This window comes from Stegodyphus dumicola, chromosome 2 (genome assembly GCF_044657685.1).
Source record: "Stegodyphus dumicola isolate Sdum_Otavi_A_Nest chromosome 2, ASM4465768v1".
NCBI lineage: Eukaryota > Metazoa > Arthropoda > Arachnida > Araneae > Eresidae > Stegodyphus > Stegodyphus dumicola.
Window position 1 is genome coordinate 152460321 of NC_140769.1, and position 27231 is coordinate 152487551.

Consider the following 27231-nt stretch of genomic DNA (forward strand, 5'->3'; position numbering starts at 1 on the left):
AAAAAAAATCTGAAAGGTTTCAGGTTTTAAATTATGTCCAAAGGGACTTTTTTTTTTAACGTTTTGTGTGTTACCTTTATTAAATATCACATTCTTTGCTCTTAAACTATAAAATTCAGTTCAATAGCAATGTCACAAAATAATTTTAAAATGAGCATATCTTTAGAATTTCCGATGCACAGTTCCGTGCGCTGGAGGTAAAAAGGTTTTTTGTTCTCTCGTAGAGTGTTGCCATTACTCGCTTCAAAATCCTTTAGTTTGTTGAAGTTTTACAAAATATGAAATCGATCATAAAGCAAATTTCAAATTTGGTCTTTCACATGCCCATATTCGTAGAAGGATTACGTCATTCAAAATTCGATGGCTGTATGTACCATTGTTTTATCACAATGCGAGAAATAGACATTTATTTATGCAGATTTTTCATTATTTAATTTCTTCAAATATAATGCGGACTCTAACATTTGGTGGCAACAGTTTGAAAAGTGAAGCGGACATTTATAGTGATTCAATGCAAAACAACAAGACGAAAATGAGTCCTTCAGGCCCCTTTGTACTAAAAAAATACTTCAGTTAACTTTTCCAAAATTATATATTTATGAAACATATCAAGTCAAAATGATAAATTATAATTAACATAATGCATTAATTTATCACTATCACCCTCAAACTTATTTAGTACTGAAGTTTTCATGCTTACTATATTTACAAGGTTCTTTAAGGAATATGAAGTATATTTTTACCACTTTTAATGCCAAGCTGTATTCAACTTATCCTTACAAGATGGAGAGCTTAACTACTATATACTTCCAGATTGCCGACTTAACTGGAATTTTTCAGCAAAATTAATATTTACCTCTCACAACCAAATTTTTTTAAAACTTTCAATAAAAATTATGACAGTTCATATTTTATGACTATAAAATTTTTAATCTTTTTCTAGTTAAACTTAAAAATTATAGAAACAAGTCAAGATGTAAACAAAACTCCTATAATTTTTCATTGAGTACACAATATAATTTATAAATGCATCCAAGGCAAAAGACTGAAAGAGCAGTCAGTAAGTACATTGTCTATCACTAAGGAATAACACAAAGACCACTGAAAATTTGATTCTTGGCAATCTTCATTTGGACAGCTTGAAATATACAAATTTAATACCCCTTGTTCTAGTAATCTTTACATGCAAGAAATTAGGCAAAGTCAGTAACTAAAATTTCCTTGGGGAAAGAAATAAAAAAAAACGTGAAAAACTGTTCTTGATGGTGCATAACACAATTTCATTAGCGCTTTCAAGGATCTTCCTTTTTAATAATCAAATTTTAGTAGCTTTTGTGCAGATGTTTCTTTTTTAATTATTTTATTTAAAAGCATTTACGGTGGACAATACTTGGACCAGATTCATCATATTCCTGTTTTGAGATCCACATCTCCTGAAAGGTGGACAAGGAAGCCAAGATGGAACCTCCGATCCAGACACAGTACTTCCTCTCAGGTGGTGCAATGATTTTGATCTTCATGATACTAGCAGCTAAGGCTGTGATTTCCTTGTGCATACGATCTGCAATACCTGGATACATCGTGGAACCTCCAGACAATACAATGTTGGCATACAAGTCCTTACGAATGTCGACATCACATTTCATAATAGCGTTGTATGTAGTCTCATGGATACCGCAAGATTCCATACCTAAGAAGGATGGCTGGAAGAGAGGCTCAGGACAACGGAATCTTTCATTACCAATGGTAATTACCTGACCATCAGGAAGGTCATACGACTTTTCTAGAGCGGAAGAAGATGCAGCAGTTGCCATTTCTTGTTCGAAGTCCAAAACAACATAGCATAACTTCTCTTTGATATCTCTGACAATTTCTCTTTCAGCTATGAAAAAATTAATATCAAGATATTAGTAGAAGACGCAGAAATATGTAATACATTTTACTTCCTAGTTAATGTATACTTTAATAATGTTCTAACTTACACTCATATCCATAAATTAAGGATAATGCAAAATCAGGCAAAGGAAGAGTTAGAAGCAAAACAAATTTGACTTATTTGTAAAGCTTATTTATTAAACAAAAGGTAAAGAGCAAAAAAAGATGCTATATGTTTGATATTATTAAAAAAATTAGCGATTTTTTTTCCCTGGAGCAAATTACAAAAAAAAAAAACCTATTTACAAAAAACCAATATTACATGGTTGGTATCATTCTTAATACATCATATGTCTCCCAGACGATGCAATACAGTCCGTACAACGCCTAGTATCAAATTATCGATCTTATCTTGGGGGATATTACACCACTTAAAAGGCAATGCTCTCCAAAGTTCCGGTAGACATGTAGGAGGAGGTTGAGGGGCTGCAACTCGTCGGCCAAGCATATCCCACACATGCTCTACTGGATTCAATTCCAGTGAGAATGCTGGCCAGTCCATACGGGTGATATCCTCCTATTGAAGGCATTCGCTTATGATGTTTGCACGGTAAGGACAGGCGTTGTCATCCATAAACACAAATTGTGCGCCTCGAAACAAACGTACATGTTGTTCCAGAATGACGTCCTGATAGATTTGGCTTGTCATGGTTCCAATTTGAACATGCAGGTCAGTTCTGGAACCCAGAATAATTCCACCCCAAATGAGCACTCCTGCACCACCATAACGGTGTCGTTCAATGATGTTTTCTTGGTGGTAATGGGAACCTGGAGCTCTTTATATGAACATCCGGCAAGAATCAGACTGCAAGCTAAACCTGGACTCGTCGGAAAACATCACACAAGCCCGCTGTTGTGGTGTCCACAATGCATGCTCTCTACTCCAGGTTAACTGCAGGCGACAGTGAGTTGCAGTAAGTGAAACACATCTGACAGGTCTACGAGCATATAGACCAATCTGCCCTAAGTGTCTGTACATGGTCTGCCTTGAAATTGTCGTACCAGTGGCTGGAGAGAGCTGACAAAACAGGTCTGAGGCTGTGCTCCGCCTGTTTCTTTTGGCAGTAACTACCAAATACCGGTTCTCATTCGGCGTTGTAACTCTGGGGCGACTTGTGCTGTAACGTCTACTCACATTACCATCATCTTGGAATCGTTGCCAAAGCCTGGAGATGACACTCTGGGCAATTCTAAGTTCATCTGATACTTCCAGTTGGGTACGCCAACATTCCAGACGGCCGATAATTTTACCATGTAAAAAATCATCCAAATGCGTCCTTTGTGTCATAACTATTCGGTTATTGCCCTGAAATGCTTATAAAGCGCCTGCGAACAATTTTATTTCTTTGCCTGTATTTCTTATCTATCACTCTCTTACACTTTCGTCATTGTGACGTACCATGGGTATCATCTGGTTACTTCTTGAAATTTGCATATGATTCTTGAAGATGTGTGTGGTGATTTTACAGGTGATATATTTATTTTAGAGTTCGATTTCCGCGTGAACTTATTTATTAACTTATTCCGAATTATCCTTAATTTATGGACATGAGTGTACATTCTCAAACATATCTTTTAAATATAGATACATAGTTCAGACTCCTTCAAAAGCATTGTTTGTTTTATTATATACAATTTAAGGTATACACAGAGCTTAAATTGCGTCGGAGCACAGCTCCGTTACTTCGCAGTTTTCGAGGTAAATTATAATTTCAGCCAGAGCCCTAAATAAAACGGCACCGGCTTTCTTTTACGTAACTGAACCACAATTTTAACAGATAAGTTTTGTTTTAATACTAGTTAACATGCCATACAAAGCAATTCTAACTTTTGAATGCAGACCTGTGTTTCCCTTGCAGTCAAGAACACAGAGGTTGAGACTTTTAAGGAAATAAAAGCTCTCCAACGATATGTCTAAGGCTTATTCTCCAGAATGTGCAGGGAATTTATGAGAGCAGGCAAATTTTTTGTTCCCCAAAGTACTAAATGTGATACACGTTCACGAGGTCATGCACGTTCCACGACAGTGACTTCCTATTGCACAGCTCCTGCACACTTTCAGAATGATGTAACTAAATGGGGGGACTACTGCTGTCACTTGTATAGAAAAGTCTTATGTCTATTCTCACGTTATTACCTAATCGCATTCAGGAAAATTTTCTGCTTGACGGCTAGAATTATATCAACAGGCATTACACTCAGAAAGTTTCTCTCCTTCTTTATTTTCAGTTATTTCATTCCATATTCTCATACTTTTTCTAGAATTCTCACTATTCTCCTTAGTGCAGCTTTAATCATTGCATCTCTTTTGCTTGGTGTGCTGCAGAAACAAAGTGGTACAATAGTATATTACACATGTAATCAGGGCTTAAATAGAGATTGACTGAGCTGCTCCTTAGCTAATAAATGGAATTTAATTACAGCCAGTACCCAAATAAGACAAGGTCTGATATTTTTTTATTTAACTATTTAAATTTTTTAAGATTTATCTTAATTTAAATTTAATTGTTTAAATTTTTAGCTATTTTTTTACTTCGTTCCTCACAGTCTTACACAGGGCACCGGCACTTCTAATTTTAAAAATTAAGCCCTGGTTAAAGAAGGTATGTAAATGACTCAAAAGTCATGCTTAAAACCCTCTAAGCAGCAAGGCTGTAAATATACGGATATTTATTTACGGCCTAGAATATTTTTTGTGATATCTATAAGAACCCATAAATATGTCAAAGAAATTAAGGCAATGTATCAATGTAGAAATTAAGGCAATGTGTAATGTACTATTGTACCACTTTGTATCTCCTGGTATTTCATACCAGGAGAACTTTTACATTAAAATCAAAAGAAAAAAAAAAATTCGTTCTCATAGAAGTTTCGGGAAATTTGTGCTTTCTTAGCAAAAAACCTGGCCACTCAGAGGGTTAAGGAAATTAAAATTCAACTGAAATAATTCCTGATAAAACTGTGCTTTCTAAAGTTAATTCTCTCTCTCTCTTTCTTTCTTTTTTTTTTTTTTTTTTTTTTTTTTCAGCCAAAAATAATACATTTTTAGTTCAAGGATTTTAGCACAAAGGGACAGTATTTTGTGGCAGTATACACTTAAAATACTTTTATAAACTATAAATCTGCTAAAAAATTTTTAAAAACGGACCCTTGCCGTATAGATAAATGCATGCGTACCTAATAAACTACATTTTTAATATTTCATTTCAGTTTGATATATCTAACTATAGCAAAGCACTCGGTAGTTATCTGCCTAAGGAAAAGGATGCCTTCGTGGAGAACTTTTTAGAAAAACTGACTCGTATACTCGTTACATACGGGGAAAAGCACGATGTAGCCAGCTCCATTCGCCGGGATTCGAATCCGGACCGAATTATCAGTGTTCAGCGCCTCTACCCTTCGGCGGATGGTGGGCTATTTCATTTCAGAATTAAGAAATGTATTTCTTTAAAATCATGAAACAGTTTTTAGTTTATATGTTGTATATCTCAAATTCAAAAATAATACTTGCGCACTATAAAAAATTAGCATTTATATCCCTTTTAATAAGGAAAAACCTGATCATCTGTATGAAGCTATTTTATTGCAGAAATAATAGAAGTTAATAATACAATTTAACAGTATTTCAATTTTACTTGAATTGTTGTTCACGAAAATAAAGGCTAACAAGATTTTAGAGGATTATTAGTTCATATGGTACTTTTCTGTTATCCGGACCAGATTCAGAAGTGAATGTATGCATGTGTGTGTTTACGTAATTGTTGTGTGCATGTACGTACTTACATGTATACATACACATATACACACCTTTCTCAATCCAATCCCGTTAACGGAAAAGTACCATTTCTACCAATATCCTGCAATTTTTAAAAATTTGCTGATTACAAACTTAATTAGAAGTATTTGCGGACTAAATTATTTCAAACTTTTTTAATGTTAAATAACATATCACCGATACTCAGCACTCTATATATTATACTGAAATGTTTTTAATGCTATCGTGTTTACTTCGATATAAAATCAAAGAAATATTTGAAAGTTTAACTGCATTTTGGAAATCCGCTGCAATATCAGCAACCATTTCTTAAAAAAAGCATGACATGTAAGACAGACACTGTATTTTCGTTACCATAAGAAATTGACTAAGGATTTCAGTTAACGTACGTCCAGGACTTGATTAAAACTTTCAGATGACCTAAGCACTTAAGAGATTTTTGTGCCCTCACGTATATTTACAACAGCCCTGCCCCCCCCTAATTCCTTCTCTGTCGGTTTTCCTTCAGCTGCACTAAGCATTTCATGCTAAAAGTGCATTGTCAAATTTGTGCTGCTCCCCTTTCTGGAGTTTTAAGTATCTTTTTGTGGTGAACCCTTCCTTGGTACCCTAAGCATGTGCTTATTTTGCTTAATAATTAACCTAGCCCTAAATACAACATGTTTGGCTAAACTTTAAAAAAAAGTTATATTCACATTAATTTAAAAATTAGCTAAGGGTAACTGAGTATGCCAAAGCCACAAGTACTACGCATCCAATTTAAAGCTTAAACATTTGAGTCAAATCACAAATAAGTTACAAGTCACTCACCTGTGGTAGTGAAAGAATAGCCTCTCTCAGTGAGAATCTTCATGAGGTAATCTGTCAAATCTCTGCCTGCAAGATCAATACGAAGAATGGCATGTGGAAGAGCATAACCTTCATAAGTAGGTACAGTGTGAGAAACACCATCTCCTGAGTCAAGCACAATACCTGTGATCCTACCAGATGCATATAAGGACAATACTGCCTGGATAGCTACATACATAGCTGGAGTGTTGAAGGTCTCGAACATAATCTGTGTCATCTTTTCCCTGTTGGCTTTAGGATTCAAGGGAGCTTCAGTAAGGAGGACTGGATGTTCTTCTGGAGCCACTCGAAGTTCATTTTGGAAAGTATGATGCCAAATTTTTTCCATATCATCCCAATTGGTGACAATACCATGCTCAATAGGATACTTTAGTGTCAGGATACCTCTTCTGCTCTGAGCTTCATGTCCAACATAGCTATCTCTCTGTCCCATGCCTACCATGACACCCTGGTGACGAGGTCGTCCAACGACTGAGGGAAAGACAGCCCTGGGAGCTTCATCCCCAGCAAAACCTGCCTTGCACATGCCTGATCCATTATCTACAACAACAGCAGCAACGACATCATCACACATGATTGTTTTTTAGAGTGCCTGCAGAAGAATTTGTAAATCAGTATACTATAAGAGGGAGGAGCGAAAATAACATTAAAAATGACACTGAGCACGGGCCTAGAATAGAAGTTCATTATGCTTTAACAACAGCAATGTGAATCACGAGAAGCTATTAGTATTGACAAGCCATTAGCATATCACATATTAGATGTTAAAATGCACGACTGAGAAGTGCTTTTAAATCAGCTGAAAGTCATTAAGAGTGCAGTATATTCAAATAGCATTTAAAGATTTTAGTGTACTGAACCGGCTTGGTTTGATTTGGTTTAATTTATTATGGCAAAGCACACCAGGGTTATTCGCTTAATGGGGGGAATGGTTTCCTTGATGACTTTCCTTAGAAAGTCATCAAGGAATCATCTCCTATGCACGTTACACGTAGGAAAAACCACGAAAATGCCCATACAGCTAGCCCGTTCGCCTGGATACGAATCCAGGTCGGAACTACCGGTGTTTAAGGATTTTATCGCTCGGCCGCTGGGAGCCATAGTACACAATCTGTGCCTCTACTCGACAAATCTTAATAGAAAGAAATTACGCAGCCATCACTTAACAAATGAAAATTCTCTCGGAATTAGTTTTAGATGCACTGCATTTTATGCTACTTACCTTGACTGGCATTTTCAAATTAGATTTTGATAAAATTCATAAACAAATTAACGCGCTCTCACAAACATTTAAGTGCAACTGGATATCACAGAAAATTTAAGTTATATGCATTTAGCCATGAATATTTCGGTACTCTTATTTTATCGGGAACGGATTCAGAAATGTATGCATGTATGGATGGATGGATGGATATTTTCATGTATATATATATGTACGTATGTATGTGTGCGTATGCACACACTTACTTAAACGCACATACATACATACACATGTGCCTTCATACAAAGCTGTGCATTCATACATTTCTGAATCCTGATAACAAAAGAGTCTGTAAGTCTTCTGTTATCCGGTCCTGATGATAGAAGAGTACTAATATTTCCTTTAAAATACAGCGCAAATCAACACGTGTCTGACATTGCATTTTCTCTAAGCTAGTTAGTAAAATTCACAAAATTAAAGGATTTGTTTAAAACTGCTTCAACAAAGAAATTAACTAAATAATTTCCATACATACAAAATATCAGAGTTCCGACATTTTAACTTTTGGTAGAAAGATTAGATTTATGTTTAATAAATTCTAATGGGCGTAAATTAGACATTATGCTTCTAAATTTACGCTTATTCAAAATACCATCGCCATTAACTTTTTAACCAAAGCACTAATCTTTTATGCGAAAAGTATAAAAAAAAAAAAAATTGGTAGAATCCTAGTATACGATACGGCCTTGGCGCGATTTTGAAAATTGTCGCCAACACTAAAATGACGAGCTTACTGCTCATTATAAATGTCGCTTTTATTGCTCATCATAACGTCGCCAAATCGTGTGTACCGTGCGCTAGCATTAAACAGAAAAATTTAGTTTCTCTTTACCATTTCAGGTAGAAAAAATTGACTAGTAGTAGATATGAAAGCCCAAGTACTTTTCATCATAATGTTTGGCTTTTATCCAATGAGCATTCATATACTTATTCACATCAATGAGACCTTCTAACGTCACATTCGCGAGTTTTCATTGTTTCTTCTGCAATTATTCCAGAAGCACTTAGCTGAATAAAAAGTATGCATTTCTCAAAACGATTTCTTAAAAAATTTTAATCTTCTACCTGACCGAATTCAAAATTACTTAAAAAAAGAAAAGAATTATAGGGGAAAGTGCAGAATCGCCCAATGCTTGGCACGTTTTTAAGAATTGCACATACTCGGTATCCATGTACACATCGACCTATTTTCACTTTAAAAGCATCCCAGAATTGCACAGTGCGCTATGCCACTTTGTGTGGCATAGCGCACTCCCTTGACTTTATCCATGTACACATCGACCAGTTTTCATTTAAAAAGTCAAAGAAAATTGACAAAAATCCAATTCTTCTTACTCTTGTAAAAAGAGCCAAACAAACGTCAAACAAATAAATGGGCGATTCTTCACTTTACCCGAATTATATAATTATAATTATATAAGAATGAATATATATATATATATATATATATATTCACACTTTCAAATAACAAGGAAATTTAAAAAAACTACACTCAAAATTCTTTACAGTAAAAGAAGGTATTACCAAATATTTAACATGTTACTCAGATTTCTCTATCAAAATCTTAAGACGTAATTTTGAAATCAAGTTTTAAAGACTGCAAAAAATTTAGCAAATGAAACTTAATAAATGCAAGGTAACACTGATATTACGCAGTAGGCAAATTTCAGACTTGACAAATATCAATATTAGACAAAATAGTTAAATTATATTGAATTAAATATTAATTTAATTAATATTTGTAAAATATACTTCAGATCAGGAAACTTCAGTTATCTTGACAGGGCATTTTAACATCTGAAATATGGCTAAGCTTGATGTCATGAAATATGACTATGAAATGAGAGCATTCTGATGCTTTGAAAAATTTTAAATACATCTTTTAAAAGTTTTAGTGGAGGAAGTTGTAGGAAAGTTTTTCCGTGGCTCGAGAGTTTTTTACGTTTTCTGAGATGTAGCAAGAATTGCCATTTTTACTTAACGATGTTGGATATCAATAATTATTGTTAAGATTAATCATCTATAAAAATACTGGCTATCTTTTTCAGTATTTTCAGATTTAGAAAAAAATGTCATAGAAGGACTTCCATTTATAGACTGTAATATTACATTTAATTTTCTTTCATGAAATCACTTTTTGATAACAATATTCAAATAAAGGTGGCATTAATATTTCATGAGGCTGAGGTTAATTTCAACTGAAACCTGCAGTGAATGTGCCAAGCCTACGGGCGAAAAGACTTAGAACAAGACATCTATTTGCTTTGTGTGTCTGTCTGTCTGAGTATGTGTGAACGACTATGGAAACTTCAGCAGAATTTTTCTTTGTCACCATATATACTTGTATGGCTGAAATGGGGGGAATGAAATTTCGGTGCTACTTTGGTAGACGGTTGCACGGATTTTGGCGATTTTTTGGCGATTTTCCTTTGGCGAGTAATACAACTTATGGTAAACCCATTGCTGGATAAGTTATTTATGGTAACCGATACTTTGTTGTCATTTTATTTAAAAAATAATGCGTTTTATTGTGCATAAATTCCGTGTTTAAAATATTATTTATGGCTTTTAAATATTAAAAATCAATTTAATTTTGCATTTTTATTTGAAATAAAAATTTTATTGTTTATCATATTTTATGAAATTTTATGTTGTGGATGATGTAATCAATGACGTCACCTTACTTTAAAAGTAATTCGTTTTAATATGTATAAATTTAATCTAATGTTTTAAACATTATTTATGGCTGTTAAATATTAAAATACAATTTAATTTTGCATTTTTTAAAAAAATGATTTTATTATGTATGAATTTTTAAATAATTTTAATTCTAGCCGTGGTGTAATGAGCTCTCTGATTGGTTATAGAATATTTGTGAATTAACGAGCTGTAATCAGCTCCCTGATTGGTTACTGACAATTTGTGCATTTCCGCGCCGTTTTAAAATTTAATTCATATCTTCGAATTCTTTCATAGATGTCTTCAAAGATGTTATCTAAATTATGATTCTGATTTTTTTGTGGTACTTACCAATAAACAACAGGTTAAATACTCAAAAAATGTAAGTACATATTTTTCTTTTATTTTATATTTGTATACTTACTTCAATTTTTATTAAAAAAATTAATACACTATTTTCAGAAATTGCTGAGATAATTATTGACCATATGTTTTAATGTTAATTAATATTCTATATAACGTATTTTAAAGTATTTGAATTAAATAATATTCTAATTCTTTTAAATGTTGGTATGATGGTTTTTAATTCGATATTCAATTTCAGTAATATTTTAATCTAATTAAACGTTGACCCAATGTTTTTATAGCGGTGTTTTTATTCTCTTTTTTGCTATATGAAAGTAATAATAACCTTACTTTAGTATTTTATACTCATAGTAAATGTATTTATTTACACTTGCCTGCCATCTTAAAAAACGGCATTTTCAACAAAAAATTAATCCATTACTTTTAATGATATTTATTTTTTTTTAAGTTTCGAATACTTTACTATGCGTAAAAGCAGCGTTTTTCAAGATGGCTGACGTTTGTAAAAATCGCGCCAACTATTGCGCCAACGTAAATCGCCAAAAATCCGTGCAACCGTCTACCAAAGTAGCACCGAAATTTCCTTCCTGTAACATTTCCTTATATCTTTATTTTTTGTAAACTTTAATTTAATATTTTTGACTTTTGAAAGATTTGTTGGCAAACTTTAATTTTAATTAGCAGTGAATTTATTAATCGTTCATGGGAAACATGATATGCAGCATTGCTATGTTGATGCATACTGTCAATGTAAGAAAGTATTATCGTAAATGTTTTGAAATCTCATTAAACTATAAAAATTAAATATCTTTAATTAAAATATAAGTTAACATATACTTGCTTGCTTAATCCAGTATTTATATTGAACATGTTGAAGAATTTGACTATAAACTTTATTTAATTAATAAAAATTATAATTGTGGCAAGATAGTACAAGTATTGAGGAAGTTACACAATTACCAAAATAAATAAATATTTTCCAACCTGCTATTAACAGCTAAAGAATTAAATTTCAAAAGCTTCATTCAACTCACTATTACTTTACGACTCACATTTATTGAGTCGTAAAGTAAATGAACAGGGATTTTATAATGACTCAGAATTTGCTTCCAATGTAGCATTACTTCTTTAATATCCTGTTTCACTGAAATATCTGTTCGGTCACAGGTTCCAGGTATATGGCGGTTCTAACCTGCATATTTGCAGATTTTTTTCCCGGCTGTCATCAGTTCATGCTGCAAAGAGTGATGCAGAGAGAGAGAGAGATTTGCTTGCAATGTAGCATTACTTCTTTAACCCTTTAACTGTCAAGTTATTTTGATGATTTGGGTACACAAATTGTCAAATTTTTTTATTGGAAAAACCAAATGTAGCCGAAATAAACATCTCTCGATATATATTCGGGTATGACAATACGATGCACTCAAAAAAAAATTACCCCGAGAAATACTCGGGCGTGACATTTTCGAACACCAGTGCTGTGCCCGAGATAATCTCGGGCATGACAGTTAAAAGGTTAATATCCTGTTTCACTGAAATATCTGTCCGGTCGCAGGTTCCAATATATGCCGGTCCTAATCTGCATATTTGCAAGTTTTTTGCCTGCTGTCATCAGTTCATGCTGCAAAGAGCGATGCAGAAACAGAGATTTGCTTCCAATGTAGTATTACTCCTTTAATATCATGTTTCACTGAAATATCTGTCCGGTCACAGGTTCCAGGTTCCACTATATACCGGTCCTAACCGGCATATTTGTAGATTTTTTGCCGGAAGTCATCAGTTCATGCTGCAAAAAGCGATGAAGAGAGAGAGAGATGTCGTGGTAAGTCGCGGAGACAGGATGAAAAGTGAAGGGGAGCGTGACACCTAGTCTCGTGGTGCGTTCAGAACATCTCACAGGTCGAAGAGATAATAGTAGAATTGCTGCAAAAACATGATAATAACAAAAATATATACAATGTCAGGTACAAATACATGATTTTCCTGTAAACCACGGGAGGTAAATCATCTAGTTAATATGATTCCAAAGCATGGTAATACAGGAATGCAGAGATAAGATGTGGAAGGTCCGCAGGTGGGAGGCCACCCTCCCGAGTCCAGTCTCTGGGCATTGCTGCTTGGGTCAGTAAATGAAGTGCAAACGGGTATAATAAACCAAAGTTTCAGTAATAAAGATGATTATATACATGTATAGAACATTCGTAAGACATTAGTGTATTGGAGAAGTTAATGTAATTAAAACATAACTCATAGCACAATTTAAACATAGAGCTACAGTCACGTGAAGTTGCTGTAATCTTGGCTGGAGCAGAAAGTAAGTCAAAATGATGAATAAACGTAATTTTCGTAAATAAAGGCTGCAGTAAGGCACAAAAATGAAATTTTCCCTTAATCCTGGACTGTATATACTCTTGAGAAAAATAAGGATGAGGCATAAAAATAATGCACCAGAAGTCCATAAGAGAGGTCATATAAGAGAGTCCGTGGTCACGCGGGTGGTCACCCTGGCGCTTGAGTATACTGTTTGATTTCGCTGAAAGCGAAGAACTCATGTAAATAAAGTAATACACACTAAGTCGGAAAACCATGATTGCTGCAGATGAAAAAAAAGCTGCAAAAAGTCTTAGATGACGATCATCCGTCAGTACTTCGTAGTGGAAAGTGTTGAAAAAATTTAGAAAATCACAGTCTCTGGCATCATTAAAGAATTTTTCATTTGCCTTCCGCAGGTAGTCGCTAATCGTGGGGATTTTTAAGTCCTTGGTCGTGCAAAACCTTGTTCTTGACAAAAGAACGTGCTTTGGTGATGGTACTGAGGCACTTATTTTGCACAATCTGCAATTTATTTAAATCATAATCCCTGGAAGCCGGCGACGCATAGATCATCGCATAGATAGTGGTCGGATAGTCGTGAGATAGATAAGTCTCTTCTTGTGAAGATCAAGCTTGGAAAATTTTGCGATGATAAGAAAAAGGCAATTCATAAACTTTAGCATGAAGTCGAATATTGTCAATATGGTGTGCCCAAGTGAGACGATCATTTATGGTGACGCCGTGGTATTTAGCATGGCTCACGATGGCGACATATTCATTAAATAAGAGTAGAGCTGCTTCTTGATAGGGATGTTTCTTTTTCTCCTACGAATGAGTATTAATTGTGACTTTTGTGCATTGATTTTCGCCTTCCACTTTGCACACCAGTCTTCAATTAGTGGCACAAAACCCTGTAGTTTGCGTACAGCAAAACTGACATTTGAGGACTTTACTGCAAGAGCAGTGTCGTCCGCGTAGCATGCTAATATGGAGTTATTCGAGCGAATATTGGGAAAGTATGCGACGTAGAATAAATAAAGGATTAGTCTTAAGACCGAGCCCTATGGAATTCCACTAAGCATTGTCCTTTCAGACGAGAAAGCATCTTTGGCACAGACTTTAAAAGATCTCTGAGTGGTAAAAGAGAAGATCAGCAGCAGAAGTTCGCGTTCAAAGCCGAGATCGATGAGCTTAGCGATGAGCCCCTCATGCCAGACGGGGTCGAAAGCTTCCGCCACATCTAGCATGAAGATAGCGACTGTCTGACTATTGCGATAGGTACTTTTCCCGAAAGCCAAACTGTTCCGGGCGGGGGGAAGGAAGACTGAGATAGATGTTCATTTTCTTAAAGGGAATCCTTTCAAAGGACTTTAACTAGAGCGGGAAATAGGTTTATGGGCCAGTATTCTGTATGGTGTTTTCCAGTTTTGAAAATGAGAATGATTTTGGCGATATTCCAATTTTTCGGAAAATAGAAATTGTACATACAAACAATTAAAATGTTAGTAGTTCTGCAAACAACATTAATAGGAAGGTTTCTCAGCGTAGAATTAGTGGTCCCATCTATGCCTAGTGCTTTTTTATTTTTTAATTTCTTAATAGTTTTCTTTACTTCATTAGGTGATGTAAGCATAGTGACGTTGCGGGCGGCAGGGGCGTTCAGCCAATCCCAAAACTTGCAAAGGGTTTGTACTTCAAAATTGTCATTAATCGGACATTGATTTGGGCTAAATTGAGATTCCAAGTGAGAAGCGAAAAACATCCGCTTTTTCTTGGTTCGTAATGGCGATGTTACTATTAAAGAAGATGGGATGATTAGCAGTATAAGATGACTTCAGATTTTTAATCATAGTCCATAAGAATCCATCTTGAATATTCAGATTAAGTAGCTTCTTTCTCCAGATCTCATTTTTATAAGTCTTGATGTCCTTCTGTATTTCTCTACTAAGACGATTGATTTCGCGCTTAATGAGCGGATCCCAGGTAAGATGAAAGGTTTTCCGTAGTTTATTGCGTTGTTTCATCTTGTAGCATATATTACGAGGCAGCCGACAGAGATTTACTTTGAGATATTTTGACTGGCTTCAGCGACAGCAGAATGAATGGATTTAGTGACAGTATCGACTGCAATATCATTTCCTTCAACTGTATGTACATTTTGGATGGAAATTCTACGATCTTTAATGCTATTTTCATAAAAGTGTTCAGTTAGTGTAAGTTTTGTTAATTTTCACTTCCTGACACCCAGCGATGCAATAACTGGCAGGCTGTTCGACAAGAGTTCATGTTTTACTTATATATTAATAGGGATGATGGTCGTAGAAAGTGCAATATCCAAAAATGACCAGGCATGTTCAGGCCTGCCTGGTCGATACGTGTATTCATCGTGGGCATAAATTGCCACAGAATGATTCAGAATGCAGTTACAGAAGACTTTACAATTAAAGTCGGTACGGCAGCAATTCCGTATCGAGTTCTTTGCCTTTACATCTCCCGCTAGCACAGTGGGAATATCAGGAGGAAGAAATGCATCTAATTGCACATCACTGAGGTGATTGTTAGGTGGATTATAGCAAGCACTAAAGTATAAATTATTAAAAATGAAAATATTTACACACACAGTTACAACTTCAATATTAAAGTCGCTGCATTCCTGCATAAGGCAAGGCTGGATGCGCCTTTTCACATATACACACTCCGCCCCCCGCGACAGCTTGTACGGTCACATCTATTACACATGATAATTAGCAATAGCCAGATTGTGGCATGCTTGAGCATGAGTCTTATTAATCATAGCTAGATCTATGTCAGAGTTATAGAGAAATTCCTGGAGACTTTTCCTGTAAAGAATGCTATTTGCACTCCACGCGATAAACAATATGGGGTTCGTAGTGCAAAAGAGTATCCATTAAAGTTCAGTTTCTTTACAGTTTCCTTATTAGTAACATTTTGAGTGGTAGATAGTTGCTGAAAAATTGAAGGAAGTCCAGATTCCTTGATTACCGAGACGAAAACTTTGAGACTAAGCACTTCTTTTGCTTCCTGGAGTGATTCCGGAGCAAGTCCTGATATTAGGTTCAGTCACTGTATACGCTTCTCATTTTATAGCATAAACATCAGGTTAAAAAGTTGACAGAACGATATCAAATGATAGTTTATTCATCACTTACGTGATTAAACGTACAAAATAATAAATTTAAAAAAAAAATCTGAAAGGTTTCAGATTTTAAATTACGTTCAAAGGGGCATTTTTTTTTTTAACATTTTGTGTACTGCCTTTATTTACTAAATATCATGTTCTTTGCACTTAAATCATAAAATGCAGTACAACAGCAATGTCACAAAATAATTTTAAAATAAGCATATCTTTAGAAATTCCAATACACAGTTCCGCGCGCTGGAGATAAAAAGGTTATTTTTTTCCCCGTACAGTGTTGCCATTGCTCGCTTTTAAATCGTTGAGTTTGTTAATCAAAAATTCGCTAAAGTTTTACAAAATATGAAATCGATAATAAAACAAATTCCAAATTTTAAATTTGACCATATTCGCAGCAGGATTACGTCATTCAAAATTGGATGGCTCTAGGTACCATTGTTTTATCACAATGCGAGAGACATATACATTTATGCTGCTGGCAGTGATTTGAAAAGTGATACACCTTTTAAAGTTTTCAACGCAAAATCGCAAAACTAAAACAATAGTCCTTCAGGAACAAAACCCCTTTGGACTAATAACTATCTACAGCTTTACAATATCTTTACTTTTTGTTCCTAGGCACATGTATATTATCATTTTCCACATCTTTCTGCTTTATATCTGAGCAGCTATTTAGTTACCTTTTATGTTCTAATGTTCATTGCATTCTATAACTGAAAATTGTTACCTATTTTTGTTTACTTATCAAATAACTTTGTTACATATATTTAGTGAATAAACACATTCGGTGCTCATAAAATCTTATCCTCACACTTTGTGTTTGATGCAGAAAGGAAAAATATTCATTATTCATAAATGCTTTTAACTTTTAAGAATTTGAAGTTATTTGACAGTTATAAAATGTTTTCGCATGCCTTCGCGGTGTAACTGGAAGCACACTCGACGCGTATTCGGTAGGCACGGAGTTTGAATCCCTGCGAGGGCACTGCTCATTTTTCACGTACCCAGCATCACAAAATCCTAATGACTTTACAGTGGAGCCTGAGCTAAAAAGTGCTGGACGATAATTCGTCGACACCAGAATTTGGTGATTGGGTCCCCTAATCTCCAGGGTGCCCTTTAAAAGGAGAAGTATATAAGGTATTTTCTCCCCCCTTCCGCATGCGGTATTTAAAATGACTTTATTTAAAAGTTAATACTTTCAAAGATTTAGGAAATGGTAAGTGAAACATAGCTAGAGTTTGAAAAACCGTATTAGTAAGGAACCTAAGACTGTATTAAGCAGTTATTGTAATAAACTTGTAAGATTCTCACTAGTGTATTTCTCAGTTACTGTAGAAAGTGACGAATCTTAAGAACTAGTAAGAGAATAATCGCTTAAGTTCGTGTAGCAAGGAACAACGAGATGGAAGGGTAACTAACCCTTTATTATTCCAATAAGATTTAACAAAACTCCGTCTTGGAGTGTACAATCAAAGCCAACACTTAGGCTTGAACTTAAGAGACTAAAAATTAAACTAAAACTAAGATTAACTAAAAATGTATAGCCAAAGCTATCAAGATTCTAATCGAGTTGGCCCTTTATTTGACTACGAAACTTATCAAGGGCCTGAGTACGGCCGAGCGTAATAACAACTTTGAGAGAGAGAGTAGGCCAAAATGCAGACTCGCGTAAATCAGAAACTCTGATTCTCTCTAACACTGTAGACTTCGCGGTTTAAATACCGCTCCTCCTTATTAAGTATTCAGAATGATTCCAAAACTACGTTTTGGCCGGAAGTAGTAAGTTAAAGTTAAGAATCTGACAGGAAAGGAACTTTAACTTAAAATTTAACTGTTAATAAAATTAACATAATCCTTACAAACTGTATAATAAACTTAAAAGAGTTCGTGAATTTCATGAATAAATTCAATTATGAATTCATCATAAATTTATTGACTTGCATACTTTTTCCATAAAAATAAACCCTAAGTTCTCATTCATCTATCACCGGAAGAAAAGATATGAAATTATGTACTTTTTTCAAAAGATTGGAAAAGCAAGCTCCAAAATAATAAAAGTTAGTAGTTTCAAATAGTACATTAACAAAAATTGCCCCACTGTTATTGAAAACAAGTGAACTACTCTAATCTGTGTTTATATTACAGAAAATATTTCCCTTCCCTTGAATGAGATATTAAAAATGTAACTAATTAATACTGCAATTAAAAGGATATACCTTTTAAGTTTCAAAACGTTTTATGTCTCATTTAATACTTTTCTGTAGGTGGCGCTGTCGTCTCGCCAGATGTTTTTCGAGTATGTATTTTACTTCATTTTTGTTTTTTGGCGACAGATATAAAAAAACAAACGATGCAAAATGCCAACATGTAAAAACTTCTGTTAGTGCATATAAAAATCTAAATCTTACTTATTTTGTGTCCTTATTTATTTGTGTTAGAGTGTTTCCAGGTAGCTATAAATCTATAATTCAGTTTATATCCAAAGTAAGCTTTTAATATTTATTAATGATAGAACTTACTACCAAGCATGGAGCAACCAGTGAGGATTATTGATAACCGAAGTTCCAAGCCTAATACTCTATTAGAGTTACTTGGTTTATAAAGAAATCGAAATATGGGCTCAATCGCAGAAGACGCTGCACATATCAAGACGTTGTTTACCTGTCTCAAACTTGGATCGCCTTTTTATAACGTTATATTGGGTACGTTTCTTTCCAGAAACAAGTTATAGTTATGCTTAGTGATGGGCAACTTCGGTACATTCTTATACCCGGTACGAGAGTAACGGGTACAGACAAGTACCCGGTACAAAATACCCGTTACTCAAGGAACCGTTACTTTGAAAAGTACCGAAAACCGATTTCAAGTACCGAGTATCCAAGTAACGATTTGGAGTACCGAAGTAACGAAATACCGGAGTAACGGTTTGCTGTACCGGAGTACCCTAGTAACGGTTTACTGTACCGAAGTACCCTAGTAACGATTTGGAGTACCAAAGTACCCTAGTAACGATTTGGAATACCGAAGTGCCCTAGTGACGATTTGGAGTACCGAAATACGCAGCTAACGATTTTGCGCACTGAAGGAACTCTACCACGTCACCACGTGTTTGATTTTATTTGTACGGGGTAAGATTTTGAATATCAGAAAACATGTCAACTACGGAAGTGTCTACGGAAGTGTCAACTACGGAAGTGACCATTCATGGACACAAGGAGCGCATATCACCATTTCGCAAATACAACCAGATACTACTGTCCTCGTACCAAAACCGAAGTGAGCTGAACCCTCATCGATCCTCCAGTAACGAATACCGAAATACCGAGAAGAGACGCATATTTTCGTTACAAAGTAACGAATACCGAAAAGCAACCTTTTCGGTACAGAAGTAACGAATATCGAAAAGTACCCGTTTCGCTACAGAAGTAACGAATACCGAAAAGTATCCGTTTCGGTACAGAAGTAACGAATCCCGAAAAGTACCGATTTCGGTACTGAAGTAACGGGTACTTGGAGGTACCGATTTTCAGTACCCGTTACAACTAAGTACCCGTTACAAAATACCCGGTTCGGTAGTACCGACTCATCACTAGTTATGCTACAGCTCCATATTTGAAAATTTTAGTTATATTTTAACTGAGTTGAAATGTGATGTTTATAATGTTACTGCGAGAGATTTTTTTTAATTAAAAATCTACTATTGCGTGCTATTGTTAACATTTAACACAACGAATTAGCTGTAAAAATGCTTTATTACGATTTACCAAACGATTAAAAATATCGAATAAAAGATTTAAAATTTATAACCGTATCTGATCAAGAATTATTTGATGAATACGCCTGATGTCGGTGTTTCTGCAGAATGGATGAAAAGTTGGATTTTGATTTTTTTACCAACTGGAGCGAAAAGAAAGCGTGGAGAAAATTTTGATTGGAAGATCATATTAATGTCCGATTTGTAAAACGAATATGAAATTTGTAGAGTGAAAGAAAAGCATAGATAGTTTTAGCAGATATGTGGAGTTACGCGAGGCGAATGTAAGCGTAGAATTTACAAGGTCTTGTTCGAAAGGATTCGTGTTTTGCGAAGAGTAAATTGAGCATGTGTGATTTTAGGGAATTGCAACGTATATGTAGTTGGGCTATTGCAGGAATGATTTTATAGAATCTGAGTTAAGAATAACTATAAAAACTGTGACACATTGGTTGAAGCTACGGCTGTCGAATCATTTTTAGAAATAATTAAAGCAAATGTCTTGCCCGAATCATTTGCGATTTTCGCCCTAATGGAAAGCGTCCAGCTGCCTCTAGACCGAAGGATACAAGCACTATGATTTGAAAGCGAAAAATAGTTTGCACTTTGAAGATCCAAATGTAGATATTCGCCCAATGCCGAGAACCGAAGGTAAGTTTTATTTATTATTATTGACTAAACTGAAATATTGGATGGACACCAAAATTGGTGATTTCGTTATTAGGTAATGAATGACATCATTATGGTAATTTTATTTTAGTCATTGCGTCATTTTTCTGGAAACGTTACTTTTTTTAGAACTCGAATCAATCGAGTTGTGGGATATTTTTTCCTCGATCATTTGTCCCGTGTTTCTGATTGCTATATATTATTTTTAAAAAGGCTTGTTTTTTAAAGTACAAGAACCCTATTTTATTTGCATTACATTGGAGAGTATATTAAAGGTGCAACTATTCAAGCGGGATCGGGATCGTGGCTGGCGCTCAGTGGCAAGGCTGAGCGCAATGCTGAGTCTGTGCAATTCTCTGTTTTTTTAAGCGAAACCAGATCTCTGTATACATAGGGAGAAGAGAGTATTATATCGCATATTATATGAAATGCATTTTAACCATTTCTACTATTGTATTTTTATATATTTGTGTTGATAATGTTTTTAGACTTATGATAAATGTCGACAGTTTGACAATTTTTAAGTCGAGTCTCGAAAATCGCAAGATTGAACTGAGTAACTTTTGCATTATTTTTTTAATACACAGTGTTTGCTATTGTGATTGTGCTTGATTTTATATTTTACGCTTGAAACATTGCGTGTCATTGCAAATTTGTGGTTTTTATTTTCGTATCTTATTTTCCTTATTGTGAGAATTAAATGTGATGTCGTAGTGTGAACTAAGTAAGAAGAATTGTAAGAATTGGATGCTCCCTTCAGCCCACCTGGACACGAGTGTCCCCTTAGCTCAAAAGAAGGGTCCCCGTATCTCCACAAACGAGGGCAGCCAGTAACCCAGCCACCCCCAAACAATAAACAAAAATACTAAATGAAAAATAAGTAAGCACATCTAACACAAAATTACAGACCAACAAACAAACAAAAAAAGTCCATAAACACAAATTCACAACATAGAACACCACAGATATTTAAAACCCATATAAATACAAAATTCAATTTTAACAGAAGATTTCTACCAGCGCCCTATTTTCATTGATAAACTTCATTAGAGCAATAGAATATGATTTAAAAACTTTAAAATTAATGACACTTACATTATAATCAGTAATGTTAAAAATCTGTCTAATAGGGGCTGTTAAACTACAATCAGCCACGAAATGCCTAGCATCACCATCAACCTGACAACTATTACATAATTTATTTTCCTGTAGATTAAATCGGTTGAAATAGAACGGAAACCTACCATGTCCAGTTAAAACCTGATTAACATCAATATTGTTCATACAATTCATTTTATTGGTGATATTAATTAGTTCCATAAATCCTTTGTTTTTAGATGAAGAGAACCCCTGTATTTTCCCTTTGTTAACGTAAAATCTTTTCATTCTTCGAATAGCAATTTTCTTCGAACCTGTTACTTCAATATCCATTGCACTGACATTTGAGACCGCCTGCTTGGCCAGGCTGTCGGCCCTCTCATTACCAATAAAGCCTATATGGGCTTTAACCCAATGTAGCTTAATATTTAAATATGAACTCAAAGTTTCTAAATGACTCTTAATTTCGACATTTAATGGATTGAAATTGTCTGGGCAGGAGAGCCCATGGAGAAGTGACAGGCAGTCAGTGTAAATATTTACAGACGTGGGTATAAACAAGGTATTTTTAATCCATAATAAGGCTTGTTTGAACGCTTCACTTTCTGCCTGGAAAACTGAATTATATATGTTCAACTTAAACATTCTATAATCCACCTCAGTTCTATAGTAAAAAAGAACAATGTCAGCTCCTACGTTCCCTCCGACCTCAGAACCATCTGTATAAATATCAAACACATCAACAGTTGGATTACTTTTATCAAAAACAAAAACAAATCTATTGGAAGGATGTATTAAATGAATATTAATTTTTTCAAAATAATTCTTTGTAATTAAATAATCTTCATACATTTTCAATTCCATTCGTCCAGTTCTAAATAAAAATTTCTCATAATAAAATTCGTATAAAATTGAGAGAGAAGGCAGCCCAGCCAACACAAAGACGGCCTCGGTAAGCACCGTTCTAAAACATCTGGTTAAAGCTAATCCCCAAGCTCTCTGAATACTGTGTGAACTAGTGTGAACTGTGATTCCAATTAATAACCAACCAACAGCTTGACTGCTTAAGAAAAATCATTGCGGATCATTCATTTCTTTTGTGCTGTCTGAGTCCAACAAATCAAAAGGCATTAGGTCTTCGTGTTCCTGCTGTCCATATCCACCTAAATGAGGATATTTTTTATATCCCAGCTTCACGTCCTCCAGCTCAGGGCCGGATTTAGACTTAATAAGCCCCTAAGCTATCTGAGATATGAGACCCTTTACAAGTCCAGATATTATATATTAGGGCCAAATATGATTTTCGGATATATAGAGAGTTTTTTAGGGGCCCCCAAGAAAGTGGGGGCCCTAAGCTAGAACTTATGTAGCTTATATGTAAATGCTGGACTGCTTTAGCTGTTCGTTTGAGGTCGAGGAAGAAGGTTGTTTTCTTAAGATCTGACTTGTAGGTTGTTTAGGCATGCTAGATAAAGATTCTTCATCATGGTCATGCAAATTGCAAGAAATATTAATATCATCTAAAATGTCGACATCATTGGACATTGTGGTATGGGAAGTTGCGGATGGTTCACCTCTTCCGTGAAGCCATTTTGTTTCTTACATGCAGTTTCTTTTCCCTCTTCGGCCCTGTCTTTAGCCATTTTTCTATATTGCTCACATAATTTCTTTGACCTTAAATGAAATACATTATGAATAATTCTTAATAAGAATAACTAAAAATTGTCGCAATTACTTTCAAGAGTCTTAGGCCTGCATACGGGGGCGCGCGTGGTAACTAAATGGCTGCGTCTCGCTAAATATAGTGTGGACTACGAAACGTAGGTATATTAAGAAAAAAAAGAACGAAAGAAACCTCAAAACTAAAAAACATACAAAATAATAAATCCACTTCTAGAAATCCAAAACGCGTCGCCGTTACGACTGAAAGCGAGTCTAAGTTGCCAATTAGCTTCAAAAAAATCGAAATGCATTGCTTCATTCTTGAAGATAACAGTCATTGTCAATGGTCTTTTGTGTATGCTCTACGTACATTAATTTGAATTACTTCATTTCCCCAGGATGGTTCGAGGTTAATATTTATTGGGTCCGATCTCAGTAAATACTAATTACAATTAAATAGTACAAGGTTATCAAGAAAGTTCTTGCTGTTTCTGAAATGACACTGGAAGAGTGAACCCCAACATAAAAATAGTCGCCACATCTGGCGATAAAGTGGTTAGGATGGGAGTACAGACATTGACCAAGAGTTGCGTCGGTACGCAGCGACTGATTGAAATGGACGCGTCAAAGGTAAGGCTCCTATATACCAGGCTGAATCATCAGGCATTCGCGATCCCAAGTGGGAGATTTAATGGCGGCTGTGTAGTTACGGTGCAACAATTTTTTGTGTTTTTTTGTGTAAAATGGGCGGATGTGCAGCTATTAATTGTTCAGATCATTCACGGAAAGGTCATACATTGGTAAAATTTCCTAAAAATGAAGAAAGGAGAAAAATATGGGTAAATAATTGCCGAAGAGACAATTGGAAACCTGGTCCAGGCGCTGAACTTTGCTTAGTAAGTATAATGTTAATTACGCCTTCATTTAGAGTTTATATCTTCTCTGATGTTTATAATGTGCAAGTAAAGTGAAATTCTTGTGTACAATAACCTGAGTATCTGCTAATTTCTGTAATAATAGCTATAATTAAATTAGTCTGGCCCACCAGCGGCCGAGCGGTAAAGTCGCTGAACACTGGTAGTTCGGTCCGAGGTTCGAATCCCGCGAACGGGCTGGCTGCATGGGTGTTTTCGTGGTTTTCCCCATGTGTAACGTGTATACGAGCCAGTTTCCCTTAGAAAGTCCTCCACGAAAGGCACCCCTCCTCTTAGGCAGATAGCCCTTGTGTGCTTTGCCATAATTAAATACACCACACCTTAAATTAGTCTAGGGTTAATGTACCCGTCGCCAAACATCGCCAATGTGGATGTTTTGAATGTGGAAAAGAAATTTCTCTTCTAATATAAAGCGCAGATTTTGTTTTCCTGTGCTAATTGTGGAATTTATACTAATGTAACATGAAAATCATTAGCATATTGAAATTTATTAAAAAATAAATAATAATTTGGAAAGTCAAGATAAAATCTGAATGTTTGCTAAAGATATATGTAACATTATACTATAGTTGCAATATCGTTGGAATAATATATAATTTTTTTCTTTATTTTATAATCACTGTTGTTAAAAAGTTAGATGAGTTGTTTATGCACGGTGCCCACTACTGTTTCTTGGTTAAAATAACTTCCAGAATTTTGACATTGACATCTGATGTCAGTAGAATAAATTGAATAGTATGAGACAAAATATATATAATCTAATCAATAATTGCAAGTACCATATAGTTATAATCCAGTATTATACAATTTGGCAATGGAGTAAAGATTTAGAAATGAATGCAGAACTTTCAAATAAGCACAGAAAACTTGTGAAACTGCATGTGTATTTTTCAAAAATAATTGTAGTGTTTTTAATGCATGTGTAGTGTTTTTAATGCATGTGTAGTGTTTAATGCATGCATAACAATCAAATAAATCTGCCTGTAATGATGAATTTCAAAGGCCAAGCCAAAATCCTTTCATGAATTTGATACTTCTAAAGAATGTGATCTCGTCAAATTAAATCCTCATGACATTGATAAACAGTTATTACTGATCTGTGTTACAAAACAGATTTTTATACATGATAAATAATATTTTCTGAAGCGTTATTTTGTGTTGTCATCTCTAAATAAAAAATTGCCTACAAATTCAGAAAGCTACTGAACTACGTTCTAGAGTTTTTAATAACTTTAATTGGATATGTCTGTGCCGGTGTAATTTAAAAAATTGTTGTTTAAACTGGCCTTGATGCTTTTTAAAATGCATGTTGGCACTGTGCTCCGAAATTAGGGCTATGTTTTGAATGATTAGAGAATTAAAAATTAAATATTTCAATTAGAGCAATAAACAATACTACAATTATAACAAGAATCATAGTCTGCTGTAATTATAAATGTATTTATCGGCCTAGTATCTTAAAAGTTGGGTGAAGTGAACTCTTATTTTCTTATCTATTGTAAGAGCACTATAGCAAGAAATATAAAGTTTATTTTTAGTTGTTTTTAATGTTATAGCAAAACACTACTTCATTTAATTTTTGGATAATGTTCTAAAGAACACTTTAAATTATAGGCAAAAAATAAATATTGGATAATTAAATTCTGCCCAAGCTTACAAGATGCTGCTGCTGATATGTTAGACATGGTTTGTTTATTGTTTCAGTTTTTTATAATACTGGGCCTAATTTAATTACCTGCATATTTATTTATTGCCTATACTTACTTACAGTTCATGCTTGCTGCCTTTGGCACAACCTCACTGTGTGGTTTGTTTTTTGTACTTTTATTTATTTTGTATACTTTTTTTTTATTACTTTATGTATTTACAGGATCATTTTGAGGAATCTCAATTTGAGTCACTATGCAAAGATAGAAAAAACTAAGAAAAACTGCAGTACCAACACTCTTTAGCATTCCAAATCCACCACCATCTGTAACTGATGTCCGTGTGCATAAATTTTCCCATTGTGTTACTTCATTTTATCTAAATTTCAAGGATAATTCTTTTCATTTTTATATGGCATGTTATCAGTATAAAGGCTAGTGAAAATAAATTGGTATGTGTATATGTTTTTGAAGTGTAATGCTTAAATAAAAAGATAGTGCGTGTGTTTCTTTATTTAAACAAAATTTCAAGGATAGTATTTTTCAGCGTTGTACTGTTTGTTATTTCTCAATGTAAAGGGTAACAAGGGGAAAAAAACTGGTATGGTACATCTGTTTTTTAAGCATGATAATTTTATTTATTTCTTTAGTGATGCATATATATAGAGAGAAGGTATTTGGTCCAACTGAAGTTATAATAAATCTAATTTTACTAGATCTCTTTCTCCCCTCAGGTGTAGAAAATTTTCAAATGCAGAAAGTTTATTTGCAGAATTAATTCATTTCTGATAAACTTATTATCATTAATTTTTTATATAACATGTTATTAAGTTACATGTTTGACTACTGTGTAATAAACTTGTATTTAGGGCAAAAAATTAACTATTTTGCAGCTGGTGACTAATATCATGCTTCTAAGAATATTACTTTTAACTTTTTTCATAATTTTTGTATTTCAGGAACATGAAACTGTTATTTTGATATACTTAAATAATAAAAGTGTGTATCTGAATCAATTAATGGATACAAATATTTTACAGTTATTTTTAGAAGATATTTGCCATATCGCTTCTAATAATTCATAAAGTATGTTAAAATATAGGTAAATAATTTGGTGCAGAATTCAAAT

At 34.4% G+C, this 27231-nt stretch overlaps 2 protein-coding genes across 2 annotated transcripts; one reads left to right on the forward strand and one right to left on the reverse strand.

Moving 5' to 3' along the window:
• Positions 1-907: 907 nt before the first annotated feature.
• LOC118193408 (actin 403-like) lies at positions 908-9723 on the reverse strand. Its single transcript, XM_085811283.1, has 3 exons — positions 9573-9723; positions 6521-7151; positions 908-1882 (listed from the first exon to the last, which is right to left on the reverse strand). Exons 2-3 carry the CDS (start codon positions 7131-7133, stop codon positions 1365-1367), a joined length of 1131 nt encoding a protein of 376 aa, XP_085667409.1. The 5' UTR covers positions 7134-7151; positions 9573-9723; the 3' UTR covers positions 908-1364.
• A 14440-nt stretch (positions 9724-24163) lies between these two features.
• Positions 24164-26563, forward strand: LOC146998611 (THAP domain-containing protein 2-like). Its single transcript, XM_085810322.1, has 2 exons — positions 24164-24417; positions 26327-26563. The coding sequence occupies exons 1-2, from the start codon at positions 24265-24267 to the stop codon at positions 26378-26380; spliced, it is 207 nt and encodes a 68-aa protein (XP_085666448.1). The 5' UTR covers positions 24164-24264; the 3' UTR covers positions 26381-26563.
• The last annotated feature ends 668 nt before the right edge of the window (positions 26564-27231 follow it).

Bases quoted from the DNA above. Each gene is read 5' to 3' on its own strand.
- LOC146998611 (XM_085810322.1), top strand. From the start codon at position 24,265: ATGGGCGGATGTGCAGCTATTAATTGTTCAGATCATTCACGGAAAGGT. The intron at 24,418-26,326 runs GTAAGTATAATG...ATGTATTTACAG, and splicing joins CAGGCGCTGAACTTTGCTTA to GATCATTTTGAGGAATCTCA.
- LOC118193408 (XM_085811283.1), bottom strand. From the start codon at position 7,133: ATGTGTGATGATGTCGTTGCTGCTGTTGTTGTAGATAATGGATCAGGC. The intron at 1,883-6,520 runs GTGAGTGACTTG...ATTTTTTCATAG, and splicing joins CTATTCTTTCACTACCACAG to CTGAAAGAGAAATTGTCAGA.